Source organism: Dermacentor albipictus, chromosome 6, assembly GCF_038994185.2.
Source record: "Dermacentor albipictus isolate Rhodes 1998 colony chromosome 6, USDA_Dalb.pri_finalv2, whole genome shotgun sequence".
NCBI classification, from domain to species: Eukaryota; Metazoa; Arthropoda; class Arachnida; order Ixodida; family Ixodidae; genus Dermacentor; species Dermacentor albipictus.
In genome coordinates, this window is record NC_091826.1 from 20061743 (window position 1) to 20074870 (window position 13128).

At 51.2% G+C, this 13128-nt stretch overlaps 1 protein-coding gene across 1 annotated transcript in view; it reads right to left on the reverse strand.

Moving 5' to 3' along the window:
- The window catches only part of LOC135921035 (homeobox protein TGIF2-like), a 148418-nt gene extending 135822 nt beyond the window's left edge, over nt 1–12596 (reverse strand). The window contains exon 1 of the mRNA XM_065455340.1: nt 12230–12596. Coding sequence (XP_065311412.1) covers nt 12230–12245 — 16 coding nt within the window. The 5' untranslated portion in view covers nt 12246–12596. The remainder of the gene's footprint in view (nt 1–12229) is intronic.
- Between the last annotated feature and the right edge of the window lie 532 nt (nt 12597–13128).

A 13128-nucleotide genomic window follows, 5' to 3' on the forward strand; every position in this document is an offset into this window, starting at 1 on the left:
TGCTGGGATTTATCGCTCACGGCCAACGCCGCGGACGCCGACGCCGACGACACCGGCTTTTCTGCGACACGAGCTCCTTAACGCTGTCGCGTTAAAAAGAAACAATCAACTAACTGAATTCTGAAGCCTCACGTGCCACAACCTCTATCGGATTTCGAGACGCGCCGTGGTGGGGTACTCCGGATGGATTTTGACCACCTGCATAACGGGGTTCTTGAACGCGTGCGCATAAGTCTAACTACACAAGCGTTTTTCAATTCCCCCTCCATTGGAACGCGGCCTTGGCGGCAGGAATCGAACCCGAGACCTCGCGTTTACAGTGCAGCGTCACAGCCACTGAGCAACAGAGGCGGGTAATACGCATATGGTTTCCTACAAATATTACGACAGGAAACTGTAAACTCGTATCCATCGATCTTGTCCGCTTGACATACGCTATATAGCGGAAGATGTTTACAGAACCGCGATATATCTGGTTCCGGTGCAGAGTTACGGATTTTGTAAACTACGTGGTTCAGATTTCTTTTCTTTCTTTTTCTAGCTTAACGATAATCGGCAATTTCTGTAAGACGTTTGTGGCCCTAAATCAAAATGCTGATTCCGACAGTCGGCCAGAGGAGTCTGGCTTTAAGTCATGAGTGCAGCAAACTTAATTGACATCAGTTAAGCAGTTGTCTCGTGAGAGTATTTCTACGTCTGACGTGTATTTGAACAGGCAAATCTGAGTTGGTCATTAAGAAAGAAAAAAAAAAGAAGAGTGAATTTGTCGGTATCTAATACATATTCCGTAAGCAGGCTTTTCCACACACCTAACTTGCCCTAACCAATATGGCCGCGTTTCCGCTATAGTTGCCAGTGGCGCTTTTAAAACCGAAACAAGCTTTTTTTGACAGTTCAGACGGCGCGAGAAACGGAGGGCGGCAAGAATAACGTCACCGACCCGCATGCAGAAACCTCAGTTACGATTCCAAACCGTTGTCCGGCATCTTGGTTGGGTCACGCTAGCTGCGTGGAGAAGCGCACTTGCAGGTTTCGTATGTCGTCTAGTAAGCAATGTTTCTTCTCCTTTCTTTTCTTTTCGCAGAAATTACTATATAAGTGCCCTAAACGTATTTCACCCCCGTACAAGTCGTAAGTTGATTTAGTAGTGCCGTTTAGTGTCTCTTTAATTCCGGCCTCAAAATATTTTTGACACACGCGTAACTTCTGAAACGTCTCATTCAAAACGAGTGACATTCAAAAATTGCGCACAGCGTTGCTCAAGGACGAATTTGTGGCATCAAAGCGAGGTTCGTTAGAAGCGTGACAACCCACAAAATCTCTCGATGACGTAGAAGATAAGGTAGACAGCGATGCATATCTCTTGCTCCGAATATAGCATCCACAAGCGTCCCTTGCGTCTGGCCACACTGAACGGCCTCGCCCGACTGCCCCGAGGCGCCCTGCTATAAACTGTCTCCGGATTTCGTAATCTCGTCTGCGTTGTGACAAGTGCGATGCGCCTGAGGGGCCGGGCCACAGCTGCGACATCCTGTTGATGCCAGCGCCATGCCGACTGTGCGACTGCGCAGATCATGCTGCAACTGCACACACACACACACACACACACACACACACACACACACACACACACACACACACACACACACACACACACACACACACCTGCACATGCGCGCAGTGAGCGAGCCTGCAAACTTCGTCGCGTTGTGCTTTCGTAGTTGGCGCCACACTTCTGATGTCCGTGTCATTCGCGCGAAGGACGTACGTACGTACACACGCATACATACATACATACATACATACATACATACATACATACATACATACATACATACATACATACATACATACATACAAGCACATATACACAGACAGACAGACAGACAGACAGACAGACAGATAGACAGATAGATAGATAGATAGATAGATAGATAGATAGATAGATAGATAGATAGATAGATAGATAGATAGATAGATAGATAGATAGATAGATGTAACCACGCATGCACAGCATCCGCGCTCGAACAACAACAGGCGGACTTGCGGCTTCGGAGGAGTGCCCTGGCGGAACACCCCGCCGTGCCTGCAGGCCTCTCCAGGCGCCGCCAAACATTTGACAGCGGTGCGCCGCGCTGCACGTCCGCCGAGCCGTCATCGTCCGCGTGACAGTCGCACGGGGGGGGGGGGGGGGGACGAGGCCCGACCAACCGCTGCCGCCTCGCGAAGGCACGGGTGCAGCTGTTGCACGCATGCCGCTCGGGTGTAGGCACAGAAAAAACGCCGAGCGCCAGCCCCGCGATCCCTTTCTTTCTTTTTTCTTTTTGCCCTCGCTACAGTACAGGTCTAACTCGATTACGCGATGCCGAAGTCGTCCGCGTGACTACGCTTCGGAACTCATTAATGCACTCCCCGCGATAACCTAGCGTGTAAACACCCCACGCCCCCTAACACACACACACACACACACACACACACACACACACACACACACACACACACACACACACACACACACACACGCACACACACTTTAACGAAGCTCTGATCGTGAAAGACGAGAGTTGGTAAGCGCTCGAATCGTGCGCGTGACAAAGAACGGACGGACGGACGGACGGACGGACGGACGGACGGAGACTGCAGTGTCAACACAGAGACGACCTAACGGTATACCGCTTACAGAAAACAATTTCTTTGTTTCCGGCAGACCGCTCGGTCTATAGACAATGTGCATGTTTGTAAACGAACAAGGCGTACGTAGTACAGGATAGGACATGGTTTCAGATGAGAGCAGACGAATCATTTGGTGATGACGCATCGCAAAAAGGTCTACCACTCCGTTTCGAAGGGGGCGCTCGTGTCACCATCATCATAACCCACCAGGCGACGAGACGGTTCGAAAAAAATGAGCGTGTTCCAATTCTGGCCAGCATTGCAGAGAGTCAGTCAGTCTCCAATGACTGCTATAAGAAGACAGCTTACAGTCCTAACGACGGCCCATCACCTCGTGTTGACGATGAAAGCTAAAAAGAAACGCATGATATGGATGTAGTTTAACGTTTAGCATGCGCGAACCTACGATAAGCACAGTGCAACTTACACTAAGCGCATAATAAGGTGCGACTACGTTTTCTAGTGCCCGTGCGATCTGTCGGCCCATCTTCCAGGCAAGCTAGCTCAGCAGCCGCCATCTTGCTTGGGCAGCAACGTAACCCGCGTCGTTCTGACCCTTGGACGAAGGTAAGAATTGAGAGGGCATTGACCAACGCGATGGAAGCCAAACATGTCGGCCAAACCGACCGTATCGGTCACGTGATCTCCACGTCGGCGACCGCGCGGTGTAGGCTCCAGTGCTTCCGCTCTGAAGGTATAGAGCTGCGGCAGGGCAGCCGAAGAAAGTGCGCATCAATTGAAAACTAGCGGGGAACCAAACAGTCCTGGCCAATAATGCACCGAGTTTCGGAGGTCACGTGCCGGGCCGATACTGAGGGGGGAATAAAGTGAAGGGAATAATAATAATAATATTTGGGGTTTTACGTGCCAAAACCACTTTCTGATTATGAGGCACGCCGTAGTGAAGGACTCCGGAAATTTTGACCACCTGGGGTTCTTTAACGTGCACCTAAATCTAAGCACACGGGTGTTTTCGCATTTCGCACCCATCGAAATGCGGCCGCCGTGGCCGGGATTCGATCCCGCGACCTCGTGCTCAGCAGCCCAACACCATAGCCACTGAGCAACCACGGCGGGTCAAAAGTGAAGGGAATAGCTTCACGGTGGGTTCGCTTGCCAATTAGGCCGGTGACGGCGCCACGTGCAATGTTTCCTGCTAGTTTATTTCATTCCTCCATGCGTAATTGCGACGATCTCGTTTCACCTATTTGCTGGGGCAAAGGCGTTGGCAGTACCGCTTGTTAGCGCGTAGTAGATTTCTTTCTTTCTTTCCATCTTTCTTTCTTGTTCTATTGCGGAAACAACGACGCTGCGCAAATGTGCATACTAACGCATTCGTGGTTGACGAGAACGTTACAAGATGGCGCTGCGCCAGCCAGAATTCCGGCATTCTTAACACGAACTTTTAATACGGACGAGCTAAAAATCGCTTCTAGCAAAAGAGTCAGGCCAGGGGGTGGGATTGCGAAGAAACATTATGTGATGTAAAGAAAAAAAATGTTATACATGTATATTATATCGGGTTATAAGCTACGCGCAAGCGCACCTAGAGTCGATACAAAAAAAAAAAAAAGGAAAGAAAACTGGGGAAACGGAAACGGGGGATATAAAACCTGTCGAACAAAAACACAGGCGAGCGAGCACAAATGACAGCTGGGTCTTTAGCCCCTTTGTCCATTTGTTCTCCATTCGTAGTGTGCTTACTTTAACGACTGAAACGTGCGCTTAAGAAGAAAAAAAAAAGAGGGGGGGAGGAACCAGAGGTAATTCAGAACAGACATGAGCGCATGCTTGTCGGCTTACATGAACTGTTCTTGTAGCATCGCGGCTGCGTCCCAGTTATATACATCATCGCCGTTTTTGACGTGCTTTTGCGGATTCATACAAACAACCAGTGTGAAAGTCTGTGAACGACAAAAGAACAAAGGAGGTCAGTCTCCGTAACGACTTTCTTTTAAACGCGCTCGGCATAAAATTCTGTAGACAAAAGGACAACTCTACGGGAAGAGCAAAGTCTACGGACTGTCTAAATCGATGCCCGAAACTTAAAGGGAACACTTAACCGGTATTTACCTAATAAGGTGTTGGTCTGGTCGCAACGGAATCGCCAATCCATGGCAATAGCTCTCGGTGCAGCATGCATGGACCATTCATCTACTGCTCAAAATCAGCTGCGGTACACGGCGAAAGCTCGTAGATTATTTTTCGTTACGCATGGGATGCCTGCCCGAGACGTCACATCAGCCGCTCTTTTTTTAGCGACACAGTTGAAAAAAAGATGTTGCCGTTAAAACGCATTAATTATCCAGTAAGACGTGTTTCCTTTAACAGTGGACCTACACTCAGTGAATCATGCCATCAGGCGAACACCATTAGAGCTGGCTATATTTAAGCTAGATGGGGACCATGCTTGCGCACCGAGCATGTCGTGGACCGACTAAAAAATTTAAAGAAACTTGGCCAGTCCTATGCTACCGGTCTGTTTGCAAGTCTGTCTCTCACCCCCCCCCCCTCCCCTCCGCCCCCAGCCCGTCAGCATCGTGAGGGCAGCCGGCACGGAAGAAGTTTGACGGCGACTTAGCTGGAGGAGTGCCAGCCGACGGGGTATACACGCCAAAACCGCTAAACTCTTTCTTTCGAGTGGAGGGCTTGGAAAGATAAGGGGTTTCGGGCTGTAAATAACGCGAGCGCATCTTCTGCACGGCCCAAAAGCTGTGTACTGCTGCCACCGTTATTCAAGCATATGTATACGCGGTTGCGTTATCGTGCTCCGGACGGGTAACAGAAGGGGTGGGGGGAGGGGGGGGAGCTGTACCCGCTAATCCTTGAAGGGCGCTTTCGGGCAGAGGTGAGTGACGGTTGGTTCAGCGCTTCCCGACGCTGCGAACCCCAGCCGTCACACTCACGGTCGAGGGGCCACGTGTGCGTAATTCGGAGAGTGTATCGTCGCGAGAGGCGCCCGCCTATTCCGATTGGCCGAGGAAGGGGATGCGGATTAGGCGCCGCGGTTCAGACGTGTGCCAGCAGGCATCGGCGTATACATGCAGCGGGAAGCTGTCAACGACCACGATGCAACGGAGCATCGCCGTGGCCTCAGAGGTCTGAAACAATTACGGTATAGCCTCCGGTCGGGCCACCTATGCGGCCTCCGAGATCGGCGAAAGGGGGCGGTGGTATCGGACGGCGCCGCATTTGAAAGGGTGTAACCCCCCTCCACCCCTAAGAGGTCGGCCGACACAGACCCCCTCCTTCTTTTGAAGGTTGCATTATCGTAGAGTATGCAGAAAAGCGCGTATATATATGAAAGTAGAAGAAATATCTTCCGTTGCCGCAAGGTTATGATTGACATGTTGATGTATTTCTTAAGAACAAATGTTTATTTTGTCGACGTTTCCGCCGGAGCCGAGTCTTTCCGAATACACACACACACATACACACAAAAGAACAGGCTTACGGACGACACGTTGACATAATAAACACTTGCTTTTAAGAAGCGCCCATAAACTTTTCGATAATTTATTTATTTATTTATTTATTTACTTATAAACAGAAATCATGGTTGCACTAATGATCGGCTGTTCAAATTCGGCGTCGTTAATGACATCTATTTTCGCCCTGTATATATATATATATATATATATATATATATATATATATATATATATATATATATATATATATATATATACACGCAGTGCGTGAAACGCAGCTCGGATCGTTCTGACGCAGAGGCGCCCGACTGGCAACGCTCGGCGTGCGCCGCGGCATGCAAGCCTCGTATTTCTCTGTCATATTTTTTAAAAATATTATAAAGCATCTGGTTGCACGCCTTCTCTCTCTCTCTCTCTCTCTCTCTCTCTCTCTTTAAAAATTTTCTGCGAGCAACACAATCTCTCTCAGAGGCGCTCGATCTCGTTGACGTTCCATGCATCTGGCACTCACGACGCACGATCGACGCTCCACGGAACGCGGCGACATATATGCCACACCTCGGGATCCTCGCGAACGGCGTGCCGTGACGTCACAGGATGCGACCTTATAAATGCGGGCAGGGCGGCGTGCCCTTTTCTAACGGCGGGCGAACGCACAGCATGCCGCAGGAGAAAGGCACGCCGTGACAGCTTGTATCACTACGGAGCGCCGCCGCCGCCGGCGCCGAGATGACAATTGCGAAACAATTAACGCGTTCGGCGCGACAGTCGCCGAAACACACCGGCGCCGATATCTGCATATGTGCCCGGCATAGCATAAGAAGGCGTGGCCTCCGAGATCGCACTGGCGGTTGCCGCGAATCTCGGGGGCTGCGGGTGGGTCTCGATCGTGAACATGTACAGCGCTCACGGAATGAGACGCGACAGAAAGCATTCAGTAGAACCCTGCATATGCGCGAAGAACTCGAGAGTACCATGTCGCGTCGCTATAGGAATCTGGTCACCAAAGGCGACTCCGATCTAAGTGTACGCGCCGAAATTGCGTCGATGTGACACGAACCGCAGCCGCTGGAAACGAAAGTATGTGCATCAGTTAGCCCTAAATTGACGCGTTTCATTCCGTGAGAGCTGTACACGAAGGCTCTCTCTATACCGTACAGTCGACTGTCAGTGCCCAAACGCACACAACCTCGCGAGCGAAAAAAACAGTGTCGGAGAGGGACGCGATTCGGAATATATACATATATCGACGACGCTTCAGAAATCGCGCGAGCATTCGGGAGCGCGCGATCGTTACGATACGCGGGCTTTATTTTGTACTGGACAAAGGGCAGCGTTTTGACAACTCGGAGAACCGTTCTCCCGGCGTACAGAAGCGTCGTTACATTTTTTGTTTTTTCACAGCCCTATAGTGGCTAGCGTTGGCGACACTGGCGCAAGATAAGTGAAAGAGTCGCAGCCTCCTCTGGCCGATGCAACCTGCGAATACAGCTAACGGCAACCGGAAAAAAAAAAAATGCTCCGCGACTACGACGTCATCGCGTCTGTGTGACCCCATCAGTAGTGGCTTTCTCGTTTTGTTTTCTTTTTTTTCTGACAAACGCGCGCAGGAAATTAGTTGCGCAATCGCGTATTGACAAACGAGCGAAACGCCATGCTTACGCACACGACTGCAGAATGCATTTTCACCGGGCGATAACTGCGTTTCTTTGAGACGACTAAAAACACTTCGGGCGGAATCCACGGAAAACGATCCCACATACTCCCGGCCAAAGAAAGATGCAGTTGCTCCACGCGCAACGCGAGATGAGACGCAGCAACGGTCGCGAGATCGGCAGCAGCAACGACAACGCGGTTAGCAGTGACAGCAGCGACAACGACGTCCGCAACGACAACGCCGCATGCAACGTCAACGACGACACCAGCGAAGACAATAGCAACAACAGGAGGAACAACGACAACTACACTGACACATAAGTATACATAGCAGCAGGAGCGCTGAAAGCAGCACGAAAGACACAACAAGGTCAGCAACAGCTGCAGCGACATCGACATCCGCAGCGCTGCCTCACCTTTACCAACTGATGTTTGCCCGCATAAATTTAGTGATTCTCTCGCAGAGATGCATTTTTTTTTTGCTTTTCAGTCCTTTATTCTGTTCTTCGTTATGCTCGTTAGTGGCACCCAAAGCAGCGCACACAACAGCAACGACAGGAGCAACAACGACAACTACACTGCCAAGAGCGGGAACGACAGCAGCACTCAGAGCAACGCAATATATCGGCAGCAACAGCACACGCACGTCAGGAACGAAAAAAAAAAAAACGAAAATCATCGACACAACAGCGACAAGACCTCGAGAGACGACAACAAGCTCGCGGAAAACGTCAAAGCCTCGGGAGTATAGTGTTCGGCAAGTCTGGCGCACTTCCCGCGGCAGCAGGCCGAGAGACGCCGACGCGTCAACGAGCCGCGCGCGCAACAATAAAAAACGGCAGATGCGCGCGTCGCATGCGGATCGGCTCACCTTTGCCGGAAGCGCAAAAAGAAAAGATGAAAAAGCAAGAAAACGAAGAACCCCCGGCATGCATGCGTGTGCGGTCGCTGCGAAAGTCGCGATCTGACCGCGCGAGCTAGCTATAGACCACGGGCGCGTGGATGTCACGACAAACACACGCGGAAGGCGGCGGCGGCGGCGAACAGAAGGGGTTTACACAAAGCGGGGAATGCTGGTACGACTGTCACCAGAAATAGCGCTTACACACACACAACGGCGCGCGAGCATTGGTCGGTTATTGATTACCCCGCAAAGCGGGACACAATGGCATCCGAGGAGCGAACTGTAGCGAGCGCTATATTTGACGTAGCCTGCTGTTTTTCTCGCAAACCGCAACAAAATGACTAGCCGCGTGCGCTAGAAACCTCGCAGCAGAAGTTGCAGCAGACGACGACAGCTCTGGTCGCGAGTTCCAGAAGAGCCCGCTGACCGAACCGTGAAAGACGTCGGTTAATAGCGTCGCTATTAATGGAAACACCCGCGATCGCGCGGTCCTTCTTCGAGGATCAAAACGTAGAGTCAGCAACAACTGCAAAACTGTGACACACAAAGATCAACAACAGCTGCATTTTATCAGAGGAATAAGCCAAAGAAACTTGCAGACGACACCTCTCAATGGTTCCTCGCAAGGCCTGCTGCTCTTCGTAGGGGGCAACAAAATGACAAGCTGCGTGCCCTCCAGAAGCGTCGCAGCAGAAGTAGCAGAAGGCGACGACATCCTTGCTCGCGAGTTCCTCGAATGGCAACGTTTCGTAGCATCACTATTAAGCAAACTCCCACTCTTGAACGGTCCTTGAAGCTTCAAGGATCGAAACTGTTAGCATCAGCAGCAATCGGAAAACAACGTCAGAGTGAAAAAAAAAGAAAAGTAGGAGAAAAAGAAAGGCGTACACGCGATGCGTAAAGCAGTAGCAACTGCATCAGAAGCAGCGGAAACTTGCACACGACAGCTTTCATCGGTTCCTTGCAAAGCCCTGGCCGAAAACAACGAACATTAGCTTTACGAAACCGGTTGAATCGGTAAATGGCGAATAAACTAACTGTACAGCGTCGCAAACAGCCGTAGCATTCATCAGAAAACAGCTCTCATATCTGCTTCTCCGGCCTCCATCGTCACTCTCGGCTAACAGTAAACATTACATTAACCCCGTAATGCCCAACGCACCATTTATGCTAGGCTGAGTTTCATACCTCAAAATTCTGATTTGAGCATGGGAAAATTGACGCGTAGTCCATAGTAGCAGTTCTGACACGCAGGGCCGAGGTTTCAATTGTATACAGTTCAGAAAACCGATTACTTATGAATTAATTAACATACTAATGAGGTCGTTACTCGACGAACTTTCCCTATTTTCGTGTGCTTGCGAATGGACTCTATGGTAATTAAAAAAGAAGTGGTTCCAATTTTCCTTCGTATGTCACTTCATTTGGGTGCATTACAGGGTTAAAAAAAAAATACACAACTTGCCCCCCCGAAGACCGCCACTGTCGACCGTCAAGAACTCTGCCAAAGTGCTTTTCTCTTCGGCGTATCAAGCAAACGCGAGAAAAAAAAAGAAAAGAAAAAGGCGCTTGAAAGTGATGACCGCTGCAACCTCCCCCTTTCTTTCTTTCTACCCCATTTCCCTCTCTTCTGTTGTTTTTTTCCACTAGCGCGCTGTCTTCCAGAGGCGATGCGAAACAGTGTAAACAAGTGTGACCTCTCGCAAAACGCCTGCAGTGTCACTTTAGCACTGGGTTCTGCGACGACGCGCCTTTCGCCGCAATCGATGCAGCGTCGCTTATGCAAACGTTATATTACCCAGCTTGAGCGAAAAAAAAAAAAGGTTTTCGTTTTCTAAAGGTAAAACCGAATAGAAAGCGCGCCCCTTCAGAGGCAACGTCTCTCAGTATATTTGCCCACTCCCACTGTAAAACGTCGGCATTGTGAACTGCTGCCGTCAGACTCGCCGATTGCATCTACATCTGTTCAGTACTATCAGACCCACAATTTTTACTCAGTGTGCTTCACAAAGCTCCACGCTATATGGGACAGTGAATTAATTAGACAGACAGACAGACAGACAGACAGACAGACAGACAGACAGACAGACAGACAGACAGACAGACGATACATTAGATAGATAGATAGATAGATAGATAGATAGATAGATAGATAGATAGATAGATAGATAGATAGATAGATAGATAGATAGATAGATAGATAGATAGATAGATAGAGATATTTCCGAAGTGTCGCGCCACCTGTCGCAGATGGATAAAGTATAACCAACGTCAAATCACGACAAATGAACTACGCGTGTGCGACAGACGTCCCCCTGTTCCTTGCTCCACAGGAGGCGCGAATGTGTGTTAGCGCCGGGAAAAAATAAAGAAAAGGAAATTGCGGGATTGCCGCGGGAGACCCGTCGTCCGAGTTTGAAGCGCGCGAGCTCTTGCGGTCGTTATATTAAATAACTCGGGCGCTCGCGAGATAGCGTAAAGCCAGCACCGCAGAAGCGGATCGAGGCAGTAAGTGTTGCGCACGAGGCATTTTGTGGCCACGGCGCCGCCGTGGTGGGGGAGAGAAGAGCGATAGCGAGCTCTCCTTTTTTTGCGTCACAAGCGCACACACACACACCGACCGACTGTACCGCCGCATGTGCGTCGAGAGAGAGCTGTCAAGGGCGACGCAGGGCTAGCAGGGCGACAGCACGCGGTCGGCTATACGACCACGACGGCGGAAAGGAAACGCTGGACAGAAACGAAATAAAAAAAGAACCGCGAAAACCAGGAAAAGGGAAGCGGTTCGTCTCTCGCGTGTCAACCTCCTCCCCGGCTGTGTAAGAATTGACGACGAAATCGGGGTCAAAAACGCAACCGCTTCGCCCTCTTCAGCCTGCCGAAACGTCGCGGAAAAAAAGGACCTTGAAGGTGAATCCCTCTCACCGGGTGTTATGGCACACACGTCAAACGCGCGCCCATGTGAGGCGCACGGAAGAGTACGAACGAGAGTTATTTGCCGCAAGAACCGGGAAGCTAGCACGAGGAAAGAAAAGTAAAAGTGTATGTGGTCTATACATATTCAAACTGCACTGTGGTTTCTTACAGCACGTGTAAACTTGCGCGCAGAAACATACGTTGGAATGGAAATGGGGGGAGGGTAAGGTATGTCTGCGGAACTGAGGCGAGACATGCCATTTTGTCTGATATTCGTCGCTAGGAGGAAAAACAAACGGTGCGCCGCGCCTGCGTGGTGTTTCACAGCAGCCGTCAGCGCTAATGTCAAGTGTCAGAACGACGGTTTGACATTTGACGGCCGCTCGGCCGAGCGGCAAGTTTTTTCAGTTCTAACGGTTACAGCGTTGGCACGGTTTTTTCGAAAAATAAAGTAATAAGCAACGACGACGAGGAGGACTGTTGCAGACGAATGCCGATCGTCTGCTTAAAAGCATTTCGTTTTCTCGCAGCGTCCGCGAACGCGCGAGATGACGGCGACGTTTCGAACTTGACACGGCGGCACGTGGTCGCGTCGAGGACACACCGGACGGCGCTCACTTTCCTGCCCAAAAGATCTGCAAGCACTCACCTCTCTTGGACTTCATCCTGACACGGCAGTCGGCGAGGCAAATAAAAAAAAATGCACTCCCCACAAGAGTCACGGGCTCGTCGTCGTCATTCCAGGTACTATTCCCATCTTGCTGCGTCGTCTGCGGCGCGCTGCTCGGCTACTGCTGTCGCTGCGACGACGCTTCTGCCAATCCAGGGCGGCACACGCGGGATCTCTGAGTGCGCGGGGCGCGTTGTAACGGGCGGCGAGCGGCGCCTGGCGTCGTCTGCTGCGCTCGCGGCGGTTGCAGCGGCGGCGGCGTTGCGCCAAAAGCACGGCTGCTCCTTGCTTGCGCTTCCCTCGTGCTCGCTCTTCAGCGCCGAGAGCGCCGCGCCGATCTCTCAGCCACACACGCAGCGCCAGCGGCGAAGCCGGCTTGCTGGGGCAAAATAAAAAATAAAACGCTTCGTTGCTGCGGGCACGTCCAAGTCGACCGTTGTGAGGGGGAAGAAGCACCGGCGCGCTCGCCTCGCCTCTCCCCTCCACTGCTGCTGCAGCAGCAGAAGCAGCAGACGACAACGAAAGCAGACGACAGCAGCGAAGCCGAACGACGCAGAAGGGCGGCGCCGGCAGCGCCGCCGTTGCAGCAGCAGCCGATTCGCAACAGGTGTGCGCGGACCCAGCGGAGCAGACGACGCGACCGCGGAGCCGCCTGCGCCGTTGGCAACGGAATATGCCTGCGGAAAAGCCTACTTTCTGGATCCGCTACGTGTTTGTGTGCCCTTACCTACTCTAGTATTCGTGTTCGCTTTGAACGAGGTCGGTAATGGCTGCACAGTTGCGCCGCCACTGCAAGTGTCGCTTACACCACTGCAACCACGAACTACGACGACAGCGGCAACGTTCGGTGTTTTTTCGCACGTCATCACAGCCGATCA